The sequence below is a fragment of the Melanostigma gelatinosum genome, assembly GCF_949748355.1.
Source record: "Melanostigma gelatinosum genome assembly, chromosome: 19".
Lineage (NCBI taxonomy): Eukaryota > Metazoa > Chordata > Actinopteri > Perciformes > Zoarcidae > Melanostigma > Melanostigma gelatinosum.
In genome coordinates, this window is record NC_136652.1 from 21559375 (window position 1) to 21576404 (window position 17030).

Below are 17030 nucleotides of genomic sequence, written 5' to 3' on the forward strand. Positions count from 1 at the left end.
AACGACTGTAATGTAATGAACATCATGCTGTATTGAAGAAGACTTGAAACTAGAGATTGAGACATAAACTCATGTTTACAATGTTTACTGAGGGAATAAATCAAGAGAGAAGTAGAGTCATTTTCTATAGACTTCTATACAACCAGAGGAGTCGCCCCCATATACACATTATTCTAAAAGTCGTGAAGTAAACAGAACAATCTTCTCCCTGTAGGTGAGTTAAAGTAGCAGTAAATTGTACTTGAGTAACGTTACGTTGGTGCCGTTGCTCCACTGATGAACAACGGGAGCGAGCGGTGGAACGAGTCGCCTCCTCACAGAAACACACACAAGAGTTCACATTTTCAGTAGTTTTATTGAAAAATGCCTCTTCTGTTTTCAGAAATAAATAAGAACATAAGGCCGTGGAATTCACAATCTGCAGTTCAAACATGAAGCAGCAACACCACTTCCATCGTCACGCAGGTTCATCTGACTGCATGCGATACTGAGAGAATGACAACAACTCTATTCTGGTTAACACAAGAATGAAATGGAACAAAAAACAACAAAAGAACATCTACTAAATACACACCACAGACATGCAATATTCCACCTTTGTTTGTTAAAATGAGCTGTGACGGAATGAAGGAAACGGATAAATATGAAGTCTAGAGATGCAAGATGAAAGCAGAGTTTAATGAAGCGGAACCTCCTGATTATACTCAACGTACCGTTGGTGAGCTGTGAACAGACATCTCCTCTCCTTCCTTTAGCTGCGTACAGCAAACTGGATGCAAATATGTTACAAGCAAAAGAAAGACGAGTGGAAAAGGAAAGATCTCAGGTTTCTCTTTGCTGTTTCGTGGATTCTTAACGTTTCTCCATTCAAACCTTTTAACCTGCTACAAAAACATGAATATTCACAAACGTCTGAAGACATTTAAAGGTGTTTTCCAATCTGAAGTCGAGGTGTGAAGCCCCTTTTATATCTTGATGTGTTTATAATGTGCAGGAATCCAAGATGTGGGTCTCATGGCGTGAGCCTGCTGGATGGCTGTCTGGGCAGCGACCTCTTTCGACGCTGGTTGTGCGACAGCTGGTCCTCCTCGGGGTCTGGGACCGCTCGGCCTGCTCGGAGATATCGTTCGGGCCAATTGAGCACAGGTTTCTCACAACATGCACACAAAGGACCCAGCAGGCTGAGCAGCTGTGCAGAAGTGGCTTAAAGTCGAAAGCACCGATATCGGAGAGAAGGGGGCGTGTCCATTCTCATTTTTACTCGCTAATAAAAAGAAAAAGTCTTCTAAAACAGGAAGAAGCTGCATTTTTTAAATTTGTTGCAAAACCAATTCTCAGTTTTTTTCTGATCACAATGAATTGTACGTTGCAGCTTTGTCACGTTTAAAGATGAGTGAGTGATTCCTCGTTAAATGTTAAAGGCTTTGTGGGTTTGGTTTAGAACTGATCCAGCTGTTGATCTCTCCTCTTTCTTCCTCTTTTCTTTTCTGTGCAGCGTAGGAAGCATCCAGCTAACAATGTTCTCTGTTTGTTCTGTCTAAGGATCCACATCACGTCACGCTTTAGCTCCGCAGCGCTTCAGATGAAAACTCGTCTGGTTAATGTGTCCTCTGCTCTCCAGAGATGAAACTCACATTAGGACCTTCAACATGTCAGTTAACGGCCTACAACTCTTATTTTAACTTCATATTTCACACGTTATGCTCGTAAAACTCCAAAACAGGTTTTTGCTTCTCAGCGGCTCAGTTTGAGTTATTTATGACTGAAGACGTTAGCAGATCACATGATGCCATGTGCACGGAGCAGTTATTGGTGCAGCAGGCTGCAGGTTATTATGATTATAAATTCATAATATTTCATAATATATCCGGATACTTTTTCTTTTATTATTGATGCTTAAAGAACTTTAGAAAGCTAAACAAGGAGAGCATCGAAACGGGGACGTTTGGCCGAGATACCGCCAATCAACTGCCAGCTTTAGTGGGCGGGGCCTCAGGTTGGACACGCCCCCTCCTCTACACATCTCAGTGCTGTTTCCTTTCTGTTGCTGCTGAACTCATTCACAAAGTAAAACATTTAAGTTCAAAGACACTTCTTTGGGATTGCGTTGTTAGGGTTTCATAGAACTTACAGACAAAAACGTCAAATAAAAGAAATATAAAAGGCGTCGGATCTAAACGTTGGGGTCACATGTGCAGAAGTGATTCAGAGGCCCTGAGCAGTTTGAAACACATGGGTAACAACAATACATCAGTAACAATAAGAGGCGTTTTCTTTGGTGTTGGCATTCAGCAAGCAGCAGGTTGTTGGTTTGCGAGGCTCAAGCTTTCAATCTGCAGATGTTAAGAACTAAATGTCGAGATTCAAATATCATTTACAAGGAAAGAATTAGTTTATTTACACTGAAGAGAAATGCTGTTAACAGAGTTACTGCTGCTGCTGCTCTGCTACAGATCCACCTTTGTTAGTATCGGGTAGTAGTTGTTGTTGTTGTTGTTGTTGTTGTTGTTGGGTGCATGCTCCTCCACCGAACTCAACGCTTCTGCGTTTTGGTCTTTGGCGTCAAGCTGCAAACAGGCCACTGGACGGGTCGGCGCTTTGTGAGTCGCTGTTAGTTTCCCTCTTTGTTGTTGTTGTTGTTGTTGACTTGTGTGTGTGTTTGTTAAAGGCTTTTCCTTCGGCTGGTTATCCGCGTTGGAAAGAGCTGGAGGGCGTGTGAGCGATGTGGTGTGTGTTTGTTCAGGGGGTCAGTGAAAGCAGCACAGAGAAAGTCTACTGTCAACCTGGAACAGGCCGAGAGAGGATGAAGGAGTCAGTCAGGACCGAGAGGATTCAAACACGTCTGAGCTTCTACAACCATCACTCACTTCCTCCTAACGCATGCATTGATCCTCAAGAAGAAGAAGCAGCAGCAGCCCCACACTCGGGGAGATCCTTGTTTTCTGTCTCACAGCCCCGACACACTGAGGAATGTGGGAAACGTTCAGCGCTCGGATTTAAACGTTTGTTCGTCTCAGATGGAGGAACGAGAGCCGCTGGACCCAACAATGACCCGACAGAAACAAGTCTCTTCTAACGAGACAAAGCTCAAGTGTCCACCTCCGACACCATACTGTAGACGCCACATGTCCATCATACCATTATTATTCACTTTATATTTACGGCAGAATATCAACATTAATATTATTGATGTTGTTTGCAACACAGTGTGGCAGATGATGTGTGTGGAGGTCTTCAGTCAGTCAGGTGGATTATTCCATGTTTAGCCTAGCTTAGCACAATGACTGGAAGCAGGTGGAAACTGCTAGCCTAGCTCCATCCAGAGGAAGATGTTGCATCTTGTTTACTAAACAGCTGTTAACACAATGCTGCTTTACTCTGAGCAAGATAAACATCTTTATTTACCAAATATTAAAAGTTTAAATCACAAACAATCTCATCAAGATTCTTCAGATGCAGCGAGGCTAGCAGTTCCCCCCTGCTTCGAGTCTTCGTGCTAAGCTAGGCTAACCCCACCTGGACCTGCTGGTTCTGTACTGGACCCGCGTTCTCATCTGACTCAGACGGGAGACAGAAAACAAGCATCTCTCTGTCAGAGCGCCGGACGCTGCTGCTCGAGATGAAGAAAGAGCTGAACTCTGAACAACATGGAGAGGAAGTCACTTCATGAGCACGGGGCTAACGCGCTACGTACCTCCGTATCCATGCCCGTTGTACGGAATGCCGACGCACTGAGAGGAGTCGCAGTATCCAGGAGGTCCGGGGGGTCCGCGGACTCCTGCGTGTCCTGGACGTCCGGGGGGGCCGCGAAGTCCAGCGGCGCCTGAAGGGCCCGCGGGTCCTGTTCTGCTTTCTCCCGGTGGACCTGGTGGAGGAACAGAAGGTGGTGTTTGTCACAAAGGTGGGAGCGGACCGTCCACTCGCAGCAGCGGTCTACGTTGGGACGAACAGAAGAACCCTTTGGTCTCAACGTTCTTCATCCTCAGCAGTACGGAACCATCTTCAAACTTTAAAAGACCAAACAATTCATCACAAGAATGAAAATAATCGTTTGTTGCATCACTTCATGTAACAAATAAGTGAAAGATCTTCTCGGAGAAGCTTTCATATTTTATGATCGTTCTGAACAATAAACCAGATTATGAAGCTGAGACGATGTGTTCTCTGAACATCAGGAGCTCCTCGCGCTCAAATATCAGCTGGAAATACTTCTTCTACCAAATACTTCTGTTTTCTAGAAAGCTGTTAAAGCGAGACATTCATTTAAAAACCCTCAAGTATGAGAGAAAGAGGAGAAAGTCCTCCTCCTCCTCCTCCACCTCATCCTCCTCCTCCTCCTCCTCCACCTCCTCCCCCTCCTCCTCCTCCTCCTCCACCTCCCCCTCCTCCTCCTCCTCCCCCTCCTCCTCCTCCTCAGTGAAACTCAGAGATATGAACGTAGACTGAAGGACATAAACTAACCTCCGCTCGAGAGAGAGAGGGATTATTACCTGTCAACTCATAACTGACCGTCTCTGTATAATCATGAAACGTGTAAACAGTGAACTCTCACTTTGTTTTTTACCTTCTTAATTCATGAAATTTAACAACAAATATTTTGAAGTGTAGATTTTCAGACAGCAACACATTTCTGAAGTTATATTCTCAGAAGCTTCTCTTTTCCGTCACATTGAAGGATTAGTCGACCTCGTCTGTAGTTAAATGAAACTCTGTCGGTGCGTTCAGGGAAGCTCGGACATCTGAGAGTTAGCAGCAAAACTTTAAAAAGAAAAGATTTCATTTACTCTGTGCTTTCCTCATAATCCCTGTTCTCTGATTGGTTCTGGGTTGTTTAGTAATAAAACATGAATATATATATATATATTTATTTTTAAAACACATAATAACACATTTATAACAGTCAGAGACGTACCAGCAGGTCCTCGCGGTCCTTTCTGTCCCACTACTGACGATCCTCGCTCGCCGTTCTCTCCTGAAGGACCTGAAGGCAACACACAGCATCACACGCAAGCCTCGTTAGCATCTTTTACAATGAACAACAATAAATATTATTGAATGATAATGAATGATAATGAATATGAATAGATAATAATTCATAATTCCGGTCTGGGTTTATTTCTTGAACTGAAGATAAGGACGTCCTTGTCGTACCTCTCTCTCCTGACTGGCCCGGTGAACCCGGACTTCCCGGGAAGCCGCTCCTTCCCGTGGTGCCGGGCTCTCCGCGGGGCCCCTGCCTGCCGGTGGCCCCCGCCGGCCCCGGAGGGCCCGGCTTGTTGCTTTGCTGCATGCCGTTGGGGATCTGGTTCAGCAGCGTGCTGACGCGAGACATTTGAGCTGAAAGGACAGAGCGGAGGACGAGAGTTGAGTTCGGGGACTCGTCGTCGTGGCGAGAGAAGAAACGCTTCAGAAACTCACCGCTGACCAGCTGCTCGCACACCTGTCGGGCGATGGACCGCATCATGTTCTGAGGAGCAAAGTCTCCCTGATGACAAAGAGGGCGGAGTCACCGCGATGCTTCAAACCAAACTTCAACAAACCGGTACTTAGAAACCGTTCCCTTTAACTCTGCTTGTGTGTCAGGAACTACATTTCCCATGAGCACTTGCATAGAAACAGAGGTTCTCTTTTTGAAAAGATTTGATGTGATCCTCTGAGAGACAAGTACACCAAGAACCGGTCCTAACACGAGAGTTAATGTCGAGTCCTGGAACCGTCTTTCCTTTAATTCACTCGCAGATTGAAACGTGCAGACGGTTCCTCAGGAACAATGAGATGTTCTGAAGGCTTGGAAGATATTTGAACGAGGTTTTCTTGCAGTGAAGCATCTTCCTCTAAAGAAGTTCTGTCACTCTGGACTGTAGATGTACTCACTCTCTCTCCTTTGTCTCCCTTTGGACCCAGACTGCCCTGCAAACAGAGAAACAGTTGTCACAATAAAGCGCATTGAGACTGCGGCGAGTCGTCCTGACAGCGAGGAGACTTACAGGGGTACCGGAGTCTCCGGGGTTTCCTGGTTTTCCCGCTCCACCCGAGGATCCTGGAGACCCTGGAGGTCCCTGCAGGGACCCAGAGAGGAGAACCGCTGCGTTATCAGACAGAACGCATTTGATCAACGAATACAAGTTTAACAGCGTTCAGAGAAAGTGTGTTTTTAAAAGTGCTCAACGTTTGCTGTGCTTGAGCAAGGCACTCAAGAGCCTCGCTGAGCGGCCTTAGATGAGTCAAAACCAGTAGAACTCTCACCATGGGCCCCGTGGGGCCTCTGGGGCCCGTCGATCCTTCCTTTCCTGGAGGGCCCTGGAAGCAAAGTAACCCAGACTGAGAACCTGGACCTGGTACCGGTCACCCTTTGAAGGATTCATGCAGACCCCTTTGAAAACCAGCCCCTCCCCCGTCTGTACTCACCCGGACTCCGGCTGGTCCGACGGGGCCGGCAGAACCGCGAGGACCCGGAGAGCCCTGCAAACACACAAGGAAGAGCTGCAGAAGTGAACGGGAACCTTCAAAGCGCTTTGTTTCTGAGTCAACTCTGAATCCTGGTTCTGTGCTCAGGGCTCATACTCGTACATCCTCTCTACAGGAACGTAACGTGTTCCAGATCTGTGTTAAACCAGGACCCGCGAGGTCTGGAAGCCATTAAAGCCACGATGCTGCTCCGACCCGCTCACCTGCAGCCTCGTGGAGCTGAGCTCAGCCGATTGGTCCGTCTAACGGTCACATGCACAACAACGTTCTGAATGACAACGTACTTCAACGACGGGTCATGGAAATAGAACTCTGAAGGGTCGAAGCTTCAAGGAGCAAACGAGCTGCACGTCACAGGTCAGAGGTCACGAGAGACTCCGCCTTTAAACATCTTTTACCTTCTGATGAGCTCAGCTGCAGTCCAGACTTAAACGTGAGCTCATCTTAAACTAAATACTGTTTTCACTGAAGATATGATTCATCAAAGCTAACGTGTGACTGAGTGATGCTGCAGACTTTAACAAACACAAGAAGAAGAGTCCGGCAGCAGATTCCAGCCTCCTGTGGGTGTTTCTCCGCATGTTCTCAGATTAAATGAGGACAGAGCAGCTGCTGATCAGGGAGGCTGGTTCTTCAACAGTTGAGTTCATCACACGCTCCTCTGAATGCTCCTCAGCTGGAGAGTCTGAGTTCCTCCAGACGACGCATCGTAGTCTGTGAATTATCTTCACTTCCTGTTCGTTATCAGCCGGAGCAGCACTTACTTTCTGTCCTGGAAAACCCGAGTCACCGGCGTCTCCCTTTGGTCCGGGCCGGCCCTGAAGACAGGAAACATCAGTCACATGACGCTCAGAGGACAATTACATGAAGGAGCTCTTGTATTTAGTGATGTGACACATGGATTGGATCAGACCCACTTTACACCTGACACCAACATGTGTCATGAATGCAGCTTTTATATTTCCACCAGGTTTTAATCAGTGCACTTCTATGAGTTGGGTTTCATGTATGTGTGCTGCAGCTTTGTTGAAATAAAAAGCATTATTAAAGCAGACATTGATTGGATCAGAGCACACGATTTACACCTGATTTTAACATCGAACTTGTCAACAAACGTGACATCTGGCAGGTTGAGAATCCCTTCTGTGAGAGAGGACGTGCTAACTTCTGCTAGCACTCGTAGCGAGCTGAAGTTGGTGAAGAGCTCTTTCCAGCTGCTGGAGAAGAGTTCTTCTTACATCTGGATGAACGTGACCGTGATCTCCGTCTCTGACAACGCAGCCAACGTGCTGACCCTCAGTGTGAAGCGGTCTGATGACTCCACCCACCTAATCTGCACACTGAGACGTGATCACAGTGCAAACAGTCTGTGATCAGATGTGATTAAGCAGAAACAGATCACATGTTAAAATCTCGAAACCCGCTTTCCCCTCTGGACAGAAAACCCACCAACATCTGGATTCTATCTTCAGTGTAGAATCAATATGAGAGGAAGTGACCACCGTGATATTTCTACTGTTTACTAACGACCAGAAATAATCAAAGGAACAGAAACAAGTTGATCTATTTCAGCCAGACGGAAACCTCGAGTTCTTTAAGTGAAGCTGATGCTTCACGTGTTGAAGCTGCATTCTCTCTAGTGTCCACCAGGGGGCGACTCCTCTGGTTGTATAGAAGTCTATAGAAAATGACTCTACTTCTCTCTTGATTTATTACCTCAGTAAACATTGTAAACATGAGTTTATGTCTCAATCTCTAGTTTCAAGTCTTCTTCAATACAGCATGATGTTCATTTAGTACATTATGGTCCATTTAGAGTCACACAGACCATAAAGCAGGGGATGCTTTAGGGCGGGGCTACTGTGATTGACAGGTCTCTACCAGAGACGTATACGGCGTCTCTACATCACTCCTCAGTCCTAATATGGTCACTTCCTGTTCACTGGTTGCCAAAAAACCAAGATGGCGACGGCCAAAACGCAGAACTCAAGGCTTCAAAATGTCCACGAATCAATGATCAACGTCCACTTCTTATGTTCATTAATCCAAATCGCTTCCCGTAAATATCGACACCAGTTCTCCCGAAGCACAGCTGCTAAACACACATCCTTGAGGACAGCGGTCTTCTTCCTCACAGAGACCACGTTCCTGTTGGACTGGACGTCACAGATCCAGACTGTGGATCAGAGAGCGTCACAGAATCGTAGCTCTCGGGTCTTCTCGGTATCCGTCTCTCCCTCAGACATGAAGGAATGTGGGTCTCCGCCACAGAAAAACTCCCGCCTTGTAAACTCTCCTCATAATAAATGGCCTAATAATCCCCGCGCAGCCGTGCTGAGGCATGCTGGGATTTATGTCTAGCTGCTGAAAAAGGCATCGTGGGGAGTGTGTGTGTGTGTGTGCGTGTGTGTGTGTGTGTGTGTGTGTGTGTGTTACGACTCACAGCTTCTCCTGGAATCGACAGGCCGCTGGGTCCTTGAGGGCCGGGTAGACCCATGGGCCCCGGCGGTCCGTTATCTCCACGAGGGCCGATCGGCCCCTGTAGAAGTGAAACGAGGAGTCAGATATGAGAAGGTTTGGAATGTGCCGCTCTGATTCAGAGACTTTTTACAACCCGTGGAAACGAGGAATGCTGCTGCGCCGATGAGCGAAGCGAGCCTCCCTTCATATCAGGAGGAGACGTCTTCAAAGCTCCTCGTACTGTAAACAATGTGTTCAAGGAGCTGATCGCTGATCCAGCTCAGAGCCAACTGTCACGGGCTTCTTCTTCAGTCGTGATGTTTCTGAAAAAAAAGGTAAAAAAAAGGTACTCACAACAGAACCGGCCTCTCCTCTTTCTCCTCGGGGTCCTTTGCTGCCGGGGGCACCCTGAGGACCAACAGGAGTCACGTTAGCAAAGACCAGACCACACGGGCACAGGTCATCATCACAAGAGCAGTCAACAGGTTGTGATGCTGTTGCTAGGGAACGTCGTGGTGCAGCCACTGAGCTGGTCCCGTCTCACTGAGGTTCTGGTGGACCTCTCGTCTCCAGCTGTCCACGTATGAGGACAGAAGGACTCCAGAGTCTTCAAGGATGCTCCTTCAGCATGTTTTCACGTTGGCAGGGAGGAGAGTCACGGAGTCAAAGCTCAGAGGACTTCTTATAACGTCCGTTAGTCTGCGTCATCACGACCGCGTGTGACACGTTTCATCGTCAACGTGTTTATGAATCTCAGACTTGTGTTGTCAGTGAGAGGCTGCTTAGAAGGTAAGGACGGTGATAATGCTCATTGTTGTCTTTAAATGCCGTCATAAAGGACCAATATATGATGAGGAACATGAATAAGAGCAGCAGGTAAGAAGTAGAAGTTCAGCAGAAAGTCTGTGTGGACCAGCACACGGCTGTAAATATCAGATGCAGATCATATTTGTGACTGGACTCTCACCACCGGCCCCTGAGGCCCCGACGGTCCGGTGCCCGCTGACGTACAGCTGCAGGAGTTTGGAAGAGACGGACACTTCAGCTCGTCTCTCTGCGGAAGAAGCAAAGGACACACGTCACAAACAAAACAGGAAGGTGGAGACGCAGAGAGTCCCGAGGCAAAGCGGTCCGTTTCTGGAGGTTCTTGAGAGCTGAAGGCCGACGAGCAGAACCAATCGGTGGGCTCGCTGACCCGTTAGGTTCAGACGGTGAAATTCATCTTCAGTGAAGGAAAATAAAAAACCTCAAAGAGACGGATACTTTAATCAAGTTGGACAGATGATAATAAGAATAATAATCACATCCGCTAACGGGACTCAGTTCAGATAAATATCTAAAGACTTCAATCTGCTGCTTTCAACACCAGCACCGGAACCGATCCAGAAGAAGGCCGACGACATCTCTGGTGATCAGAGTGATTTCACGGAGAGACGCCGACGGATGATCCAAAGCGAGCGAGTCCACGTTCTGGGACCGAGTCCTCACGAAGCGACGGCTACGAGCTCCGCGGTCGCCGGTCCAGCTCATCAGAACACACGGTGCCGGACCCGGTCCGGTGCCGGACCCGGCGGCTCGCGGGACGTCACCAAGATCTGTGGTTCCAGCAATCAATCGACGCCTTCAGTCTTTCCTCAGAGGGAGACTTGACTGCTTCCAGCTCCTCAGCGCTGAGGTTTCTTCTTCGTGTGTTCTCGTTGACTTATTCTTTTTAATATCGACCCTGAACTCTGGTGCTTTTATTGTTCAACTTTCAGAGAGAATCAAACAATAAATAGACTAAAATGACTCTCTGTTGACAGAAGTCATGAATGTGTATCCGGCCGTGACTCAGATCCACGACTACGTTTCATGGGTTCTTCTTTGTCTCACGCTTCAGCCTCCAGGTCAGCAGTTGTTCTGTAATCCTGCTGAGTTAGCAGATTAATAATGACCTCATGTTCAAACCTCCACATTACAGAGCGAGAGGATTGAAGGACAGAAATACTAAATACATGTTCATACTGCATTGAAACTACTCAGTTTGAGACGGTTGCAACACCTTTTCAAGTGAATGTAAAGCTTCCTCTGGTAAATGGTTACAGTGTCTGGGGCTTTTATTGTGAAAGGTAAGAACAGAAGGAGTGGATCTGAGGAGTAATGAACTAATAAAGAATCAGATTGCAACCAAGACTCATATCTCCGTGTTCAGGAAACATTGAGACCGGAAACACAGACGCTACTTTGTTGTTGCAAAGTTTAGTGATATTTGACTTCATTGGAATTCTTCTGTTCTATATTGTGTATGTAACGAGCATTAATTGAGTTAATTGGCTGCTCGTGTTCTTCAAATCAAACCATCATCTGGTGTTCCGGTGCAGGACAAACGAAGCCGTCAGCTTTATTCTTCCATCGAAACAAACACGTTAGCTTTGAGCGTTAGCGCTGCTGAGCCGAGGGGTTTCTGGGTAATGTAGTCTATATCTTTAGAAACGCCCACAACAGCACTGGACAGAGAAAAAGACGACGGCTCGTTCAGAGAATACTCTCAATTTAGTTTGTACATTTTACATGAAATTTAATGAAATGAAAGCTTGTAAAATAGTGACACAGCTTGTTTTTCAGATTCTCCACTGAACCTCTGGATCTCATTACTTCATGTTATCTGATGTTCACGTCCTCTCTGAATTATTTCTCCGCTGAGTTTGGATCCTTTAATAATTGTCAGCAGAAGAACACGATCAAGCAGCTGTCTCTACTCATAGATAATTATAGATAATAACAGAATAATCCAGCCGTTGAATCCTTTTCAAAACTCTTTTGGACGGCCGACGAGCAGACAGAACTTTGGTTTGTTGAGATCTCTGCTGGGACACGAGTGAGAAAGAGCAGAAGAAGAACAGTCGGCTCTGTGAGCCTTCTAGAACAAACCCAAATATCTGACGATCAAATGTTCCTCATGTTCTTTACACATTATTATTTATTCTGTGGATTAAAGCTGCAGGACATCCGTCACCTCATGTGTTAATGAGCAGAGGTGGAACATTCACTCAAGTTCGAATACTTAAGTACAATTTTGTGTTACTTGTGTTGTACTTAAATATTTTCATTTCATGTTACTTTGTACTTTTACTTCACTATATTTCACAGGCAAATATTGTGATTTCTGCACTACATGTGTTATTGTTATTTATTATTTTCACGTTTAAGAATCGTGTCTTCGTTAGAATGAGCTCTTCATATCTACAAGGAGGCGGAGTCCGCCGTGTCTCTACAGTAGCCCAGAGGGGACAAACCAAACCCCGACTCCAGGGAGAGACTTTCACGTTTTTCTTTACCCGTAGTTTTACGAACACGCTTATGAAACCATGGTAACGTGAGCGTTAAACTCTGGTACCGCCAGCTGACTCTCCTGAAGCCGTGTTATTATGGTCTGGATGTCCTCTGAGTGGGTTGGCGGCTCATGTTACCTCAGCGTGAACGATGTTCAGTTGGTTTTAATCTGCAGCCTCAGATAAAGGATCTGAGTACTTTTACCACCACTGTCAGTCAGTAACTGTAGACTTTCCTCAGATCTTTAGCTAATTGTCCTCCAAGTGGCCAAAAATGATAAAAGTAAATATATGAATGAATGCAGGTTTAATCAAACCGCCATTTCAACAAATTAAATCTTCAAATAATTATATTGAAATGATATATTCAAAAAGGGATGAGGGAATCTGCAGCTTTAAAGCTTTTTAATGAAGTGCGGCAACAAACACTTTTGACATAAATCAGGTTTCACTACGATGGAGCTTCATGTTGACGCGTTAGACGCTGCAGATCGACATCAGTTGTTAAGCTGCGGCTCATGAGCTGCAGCAGGTCATTTAGTTTATCTGTATCTTTGTGCTTATCGTCACGTCACTACTTAAACTGAATTGATCTCATTAGCTTCTCTAAGTATTGAAGTTAAGCTCAGAACAGTTTACTGTAACAGACGGGAAAGACGGCAGAAACAACCTAAATCACACTCAGATTGTAAAGAAATCCACACGCTGCGTTGTGTTGAATGAATCTCAGCAGCTTTAAGTTAATGTATAAGTTAAGTTAATTTTACGTTAATGTATAAGTTAATGTATAAGTTAATGTATAAGTTAATGTACAAGTTAATGTATAAGTTAAGTGAATGTATAAGTTAATGCATAAGTTAAGTTAATGTATAACTTAATGTACAAGTTAAGTTAATGTATAAGTTAAGTTAATGTATAAGTTAATGTATAAGTTAAGTGAATGTATACGTTAATGTATAAGTTAATGTATAAGTTAATGTATCAGTTAATGTATAAGTTAAGTGAATGTATAAGTTAATGTATAAGTTAAGTTAATGTACAAGCTAATGTATAAGTTAAGTTAATGTATAAGTTAATGTATAAGTTAATGTATAAGTTAAGTGAATGTATAAGTTAATGTATAAGTTAATGTATAAGTTAAGTGAATGTATAAGTTAAGTTAATGTATAAGTTAATGTATAAGTTAAGTGAATGTATAAGTTAATGTATAAGTTAAGTTCATGTATAAGTTAATGTATAAGTTAAGTTAATGTATAAGTTAATGTATAAGTTAAGTTAATGTTTAAGTTAATGTATAAGTTAATGTATAAGTTAAGTTAATGTACAAGCTAATGTATAAGTTAATGTATAAGTTAATGTATAAGTTAAGTTAATGTATAAGTTAAGTTAATGTACAAGTTAATGTATAAGTTAATGTATAAGTTAATGTATAAGTTAAGTTAAAGGTGTTTCTCTCACCATAGACGGGAGGTCACAACATCTGTCCCTGCTGGTCCAACCCAAGCTGCACACAATGTCGAACATCTGGAGCTGGAACTGTGAAAAGAGAAGAAGCAGAGAAGGAAACATTAGAATGGTGTTGTGGTACACAAGTCTCTTCACAGCGACAGCAGAGTCCCATCAGACAGGAAACGTCTCGTGTTCTACTTACAGATCTACGGCCAATATGCCGTCGTAGCGTATTCATATAAAACACGTGTTTGCTTTTATGATCTGTATCTGATTTCTGTGTTTCTTTCCTCCATACTCTGAGATAAATGAGTCTCTACTGGACAGTAAATTACATCCAACTTATCAGTATTACTTTGACAGTATTCAAAAACTACAACTCCCATGAGGCTTGGATGTCACATTTTGTTACATTTGATTCAAAGGTGTGTCTCGTGGTTTCTGCTCCGTTGTAATCAGATTGAAGTGTTATGACTTTGCAGTATTTCATATGTTAAAATGACAACGTGACGTTTCACTTACGGTCGCCGACTCTCCTTTGGAGCCGATGGACTTGGACATCTTGCCCAGGACCTGGTAGCCGTCGCTGGACGTGTTTCCAGCCTCCTTCATCTCCTTCTCGGCCACTTCTTGGCAGTCGATGTTGAGTTTGACGCCGGTGGATGAAACCATGATGTGGACCTTCAGAGAGGAGAGGAGAGGGGAGGAGAGGAGGAGGAGAGGAGAGGGGAGGAGGAGAGGAGAGGGGAGGAGGAGAGGGGAGGAGGAGAGGAGAGGAGGAGAGGGGAGAGGAGAGGAGAGGAGGAGAGGGGAGGAGGAGAGGAGAGGGGAGGAGGAGAGGAGAGGGGAGGAGGAGAGGAGAGGAGGAGAGGGGAGAGGAGAGGAGAGGGGAGGAGGAGAGGAGAGGAGAGGGGAGGAGGAGAGGAGAGGAGGATAGGAGGGAGAGGAGGAGGAGAGGAGAGAGGGGAGAGGAGAGGAGGAGAGGAGAGGAGGAGAGGAGAGGAGGAGAGGAGGAGAGGAGAGGAGAGGAGAGGAGAGGGGAGGAGGAGAGGAGGAGAAGGGAGGAGGAGAGGAGGGAGAGGAGGAGGAGAGGAGAGAGGGGAGAGGAGAGGAGAGGGGAGGAGGAGAGGAGGAGAGGGGGAGAGGGGAGGAGGAGAGGAGAGGGGAGGAGGAGAGGGGAGGAGGAGAGGAGAGGAGGAGAGGAGAGGAGGAGAGGAGAGGAGAGGAGAGGGGAGAAGGAGAGGAGAGGGGAGGAGGAGAGGAGAGGAGAGGAGGAGAGGAGAGGAGAGGAGAGAGGGGAGAGGAGAGGAGAGGAGGAGGAGAGGAGAGAGGGGAGAGGAGGAGAGGAGAGGAGGGGAGGAGGTTTTATTGTTACGTTTCTTTGTTCTACGACCAAGTCCTGAGTCTGCTTTTCGTCCTGTAAATGATCAGCTTACACTGAAGGTCTGTTGATTGAAACACGGTGGAATGTATGAGAGCTTCTTCCTTTTCATTCAGAGGAAACGTTGCTCTGTGAGGACAGTACAGTTTGGATCTAAAGCTGCTCATTTCTATGGAAATTCATATTTCACTGATTCACTCGTATTTAAATTTGTCAAATATCCTAAAATCTGCATTTTTTATCTTCATTGTTATCATAAAAACAGATCACAGCAGAGTGTAGCCGCAACATTACGACATGTTTCTAAAGTCAGAATATCTGCTGATACAAAGTTTAAATCAGGATCAAGCTTCCATACGAACACCATCACAAACTTCACTTCATTACCTTTAAGTGTCTGAAGAGCTTCTGTTTCTTTGATATGAAGTAAAAGAAAACATCGAAATAAAAGAGATTTAAATCTGTCGTCTGAGGCTCCGTCTTCTTTCATTTTCTTTGGTTATAAATCAAAACAACGTGAGTACACGTTCAACAGTAAAACCTACTTTAAAAAAGTAACCTCTCGGTTGAGGACGAACCCGTCGACCGGATTCTTCCTCATTGAACCGTTTTAAGAGCTCCCTTTCAACCAATAAAAAGATAAATGCTCGTGGAGGGTTTTGAGGCTGATTCTGCTCTGAGCCACGACGTAACCGATCCACGATCAGCGATCAGGCTCTGACCTCACGTGACCTCACACAGCAGCGAGTCCAGCTTTACAACTGTCTTCAGATGAACGCCCACTGAACTGATGACGAGCAGCAGATTAGTCACGTGGACTCATCCAACACCTCGTCGACTTCCTCAAAGATTCCACAAAAAAAACCTTCAGCTGGAAAAGCGTCACATTTTTGGGAAACCAAAATTCCTTCCTCTCGTGTCATTGGACGACACACTGAGACAGCTTCAACTGTAAACAGTCAAACCACTGTTACACACACACACACACACACACACGGTGAACCACAATGCATTTCTCCTCATGATGTCATTCTGTGGTCAGTCTCTAAAACAACTTTTCCTCGAAGCCGAGTCAGAACGAGTCCAGCTGTGAGGAGGAGGAGGAAGAGGAGCAGGAGGAGGAGGAGAAGGGAAGAAGAGGAGGAGGAAGAGGAACAATACATCTATTTCTCTGCACAAGGAGCCGAGTCAGCAGTGCAATGCTGCGAGGAGGAGGAGGAGGAGGAGGAGGAGGAGGAGGAGGAGGAGGAGGAGGAGGAGGAGGAGGAGGATTGATGAAGTCAGACGTGGTGTGGCGGACCCCGACGTCTCTCAGCAGACTTTCTAAATCACGTTGGTGTCTGCATCGCGCTGACAGCCGTCAGCTGCTCGATCCTCAGAGGAGGATCACGCCGCGTCGCCGAGCTCCACGCTGATCCCCCGACAGAGAAGATGCTTTACGTGACCTCTGACCTCCGGGTGGAGGGACGGAGATAAAGGAAGAATTTCACCCTCAAGGAATCGATTCTGCATCACTTCTCTCGTCGTTTAATCACGGCTGAATCAAAGGTTACTCTCAGAAAGCTGACTGGATGAGTTCTAATCAAATTTTGAATTTAAAAGTTACCAAAAACATCTCCCTGCCTTCAGTGTTCCTGCCGGAGGGAAGACAGACAAACACATTCCACAAGGAAAATAAATCACGGCTCAAACTGCCCAGAGGACGATGCGTCAGCAGAGTACAGCAGCAGAACCTACATCACCACACGCTGCTCTCATTAGGACTCCTCCAGAGAGACAGGGGCATGCTGGGAGCTGAACCCACAGAGCAGCGAGATTTCCCTTTTTTGCGGTCGGCTACCGAGCGCCGCACCTCGAAACCCCACTCCTCCTAAAACCCAACGATGATGTCACCGTTTAATAACACTGACCCGATACTTTCCAGGCGAGCGTCCCGGCAGTTTGTGAGGAGCTTGTGGATC

General features: G+C 45.7%; 1 protein-coding gene across 2 annotated transcripts in view; it reads right to left on the reverse strand.

Moving 5' to 3' along the window:
• Positions 1 to 335: 335 nt before the first annotated feature.
• The window catches only part of col12a1b (collagen, type XII, alpha 1b), an 85033-nt gene continuing 68338 nt past the window's right edge, over positions 336 to 17030 (reverse strand). Inside the window, exons 56-70 of one of the 2 annotated variants that reach the window (XM_079290749.1) lie at positions 14211 to 14369; positions 13698 to 13775; positions 9896 to 9982; positions 9283 to 9336; positions 8912 to 9007; positions 7233 to 7286; positions 6409 to 6462; positions 6247 to 6300; positions 5988 to 6059; positions 5875 to 5910; positions 5419 to 5485; positions 5152 to 5337; positions 4913 to 4981; positions 3695 to 3865; positions 336 to 1110 (exon numbers count right to left, since the gene is read on the reverse strand). In XM_079290749.1, the coding sequence (XP_079146875.1) occupies positions 1013 to 1110; positions 3695 to 3865; positions 4913 to 4981; positions 5152 to 5337; positions 5419 to 5485; positions 5875 to 5910; positions 5988 to 6059; positions 6247 to 6300; positions 6409 to 6462; positions 7233 to 7286; positions 8912 to 9007; positions 9283 to 9336; positions 9896 to 9982; positions 13698 to 13775; positions 14211 to 14369 (1335 nt within the window). In that variant the 3' untranslated portion in view covers positions 336 to 1012. Of the gene's footprint in view, positions 1111 to 2642; positions 2784 to 3694; positions 3866 to 4912; positions 4982 to 5151; positions 5338 to 5418; positions 5486 to 5874; positions 5911 to 5987; positions 6060 to 6246; positions 6301 to 6408; positions 6463 to 7232; positions 7287 to 8911; positions 9008 to 9282; positions 9337 to 9895; positions 9983 to 13697; positions 13776 to 14210; positions 14370 to 17030 lie in introns of those variants that run through there. The other variant, XM_079290750.1, reaches the window with a different exon arrangement.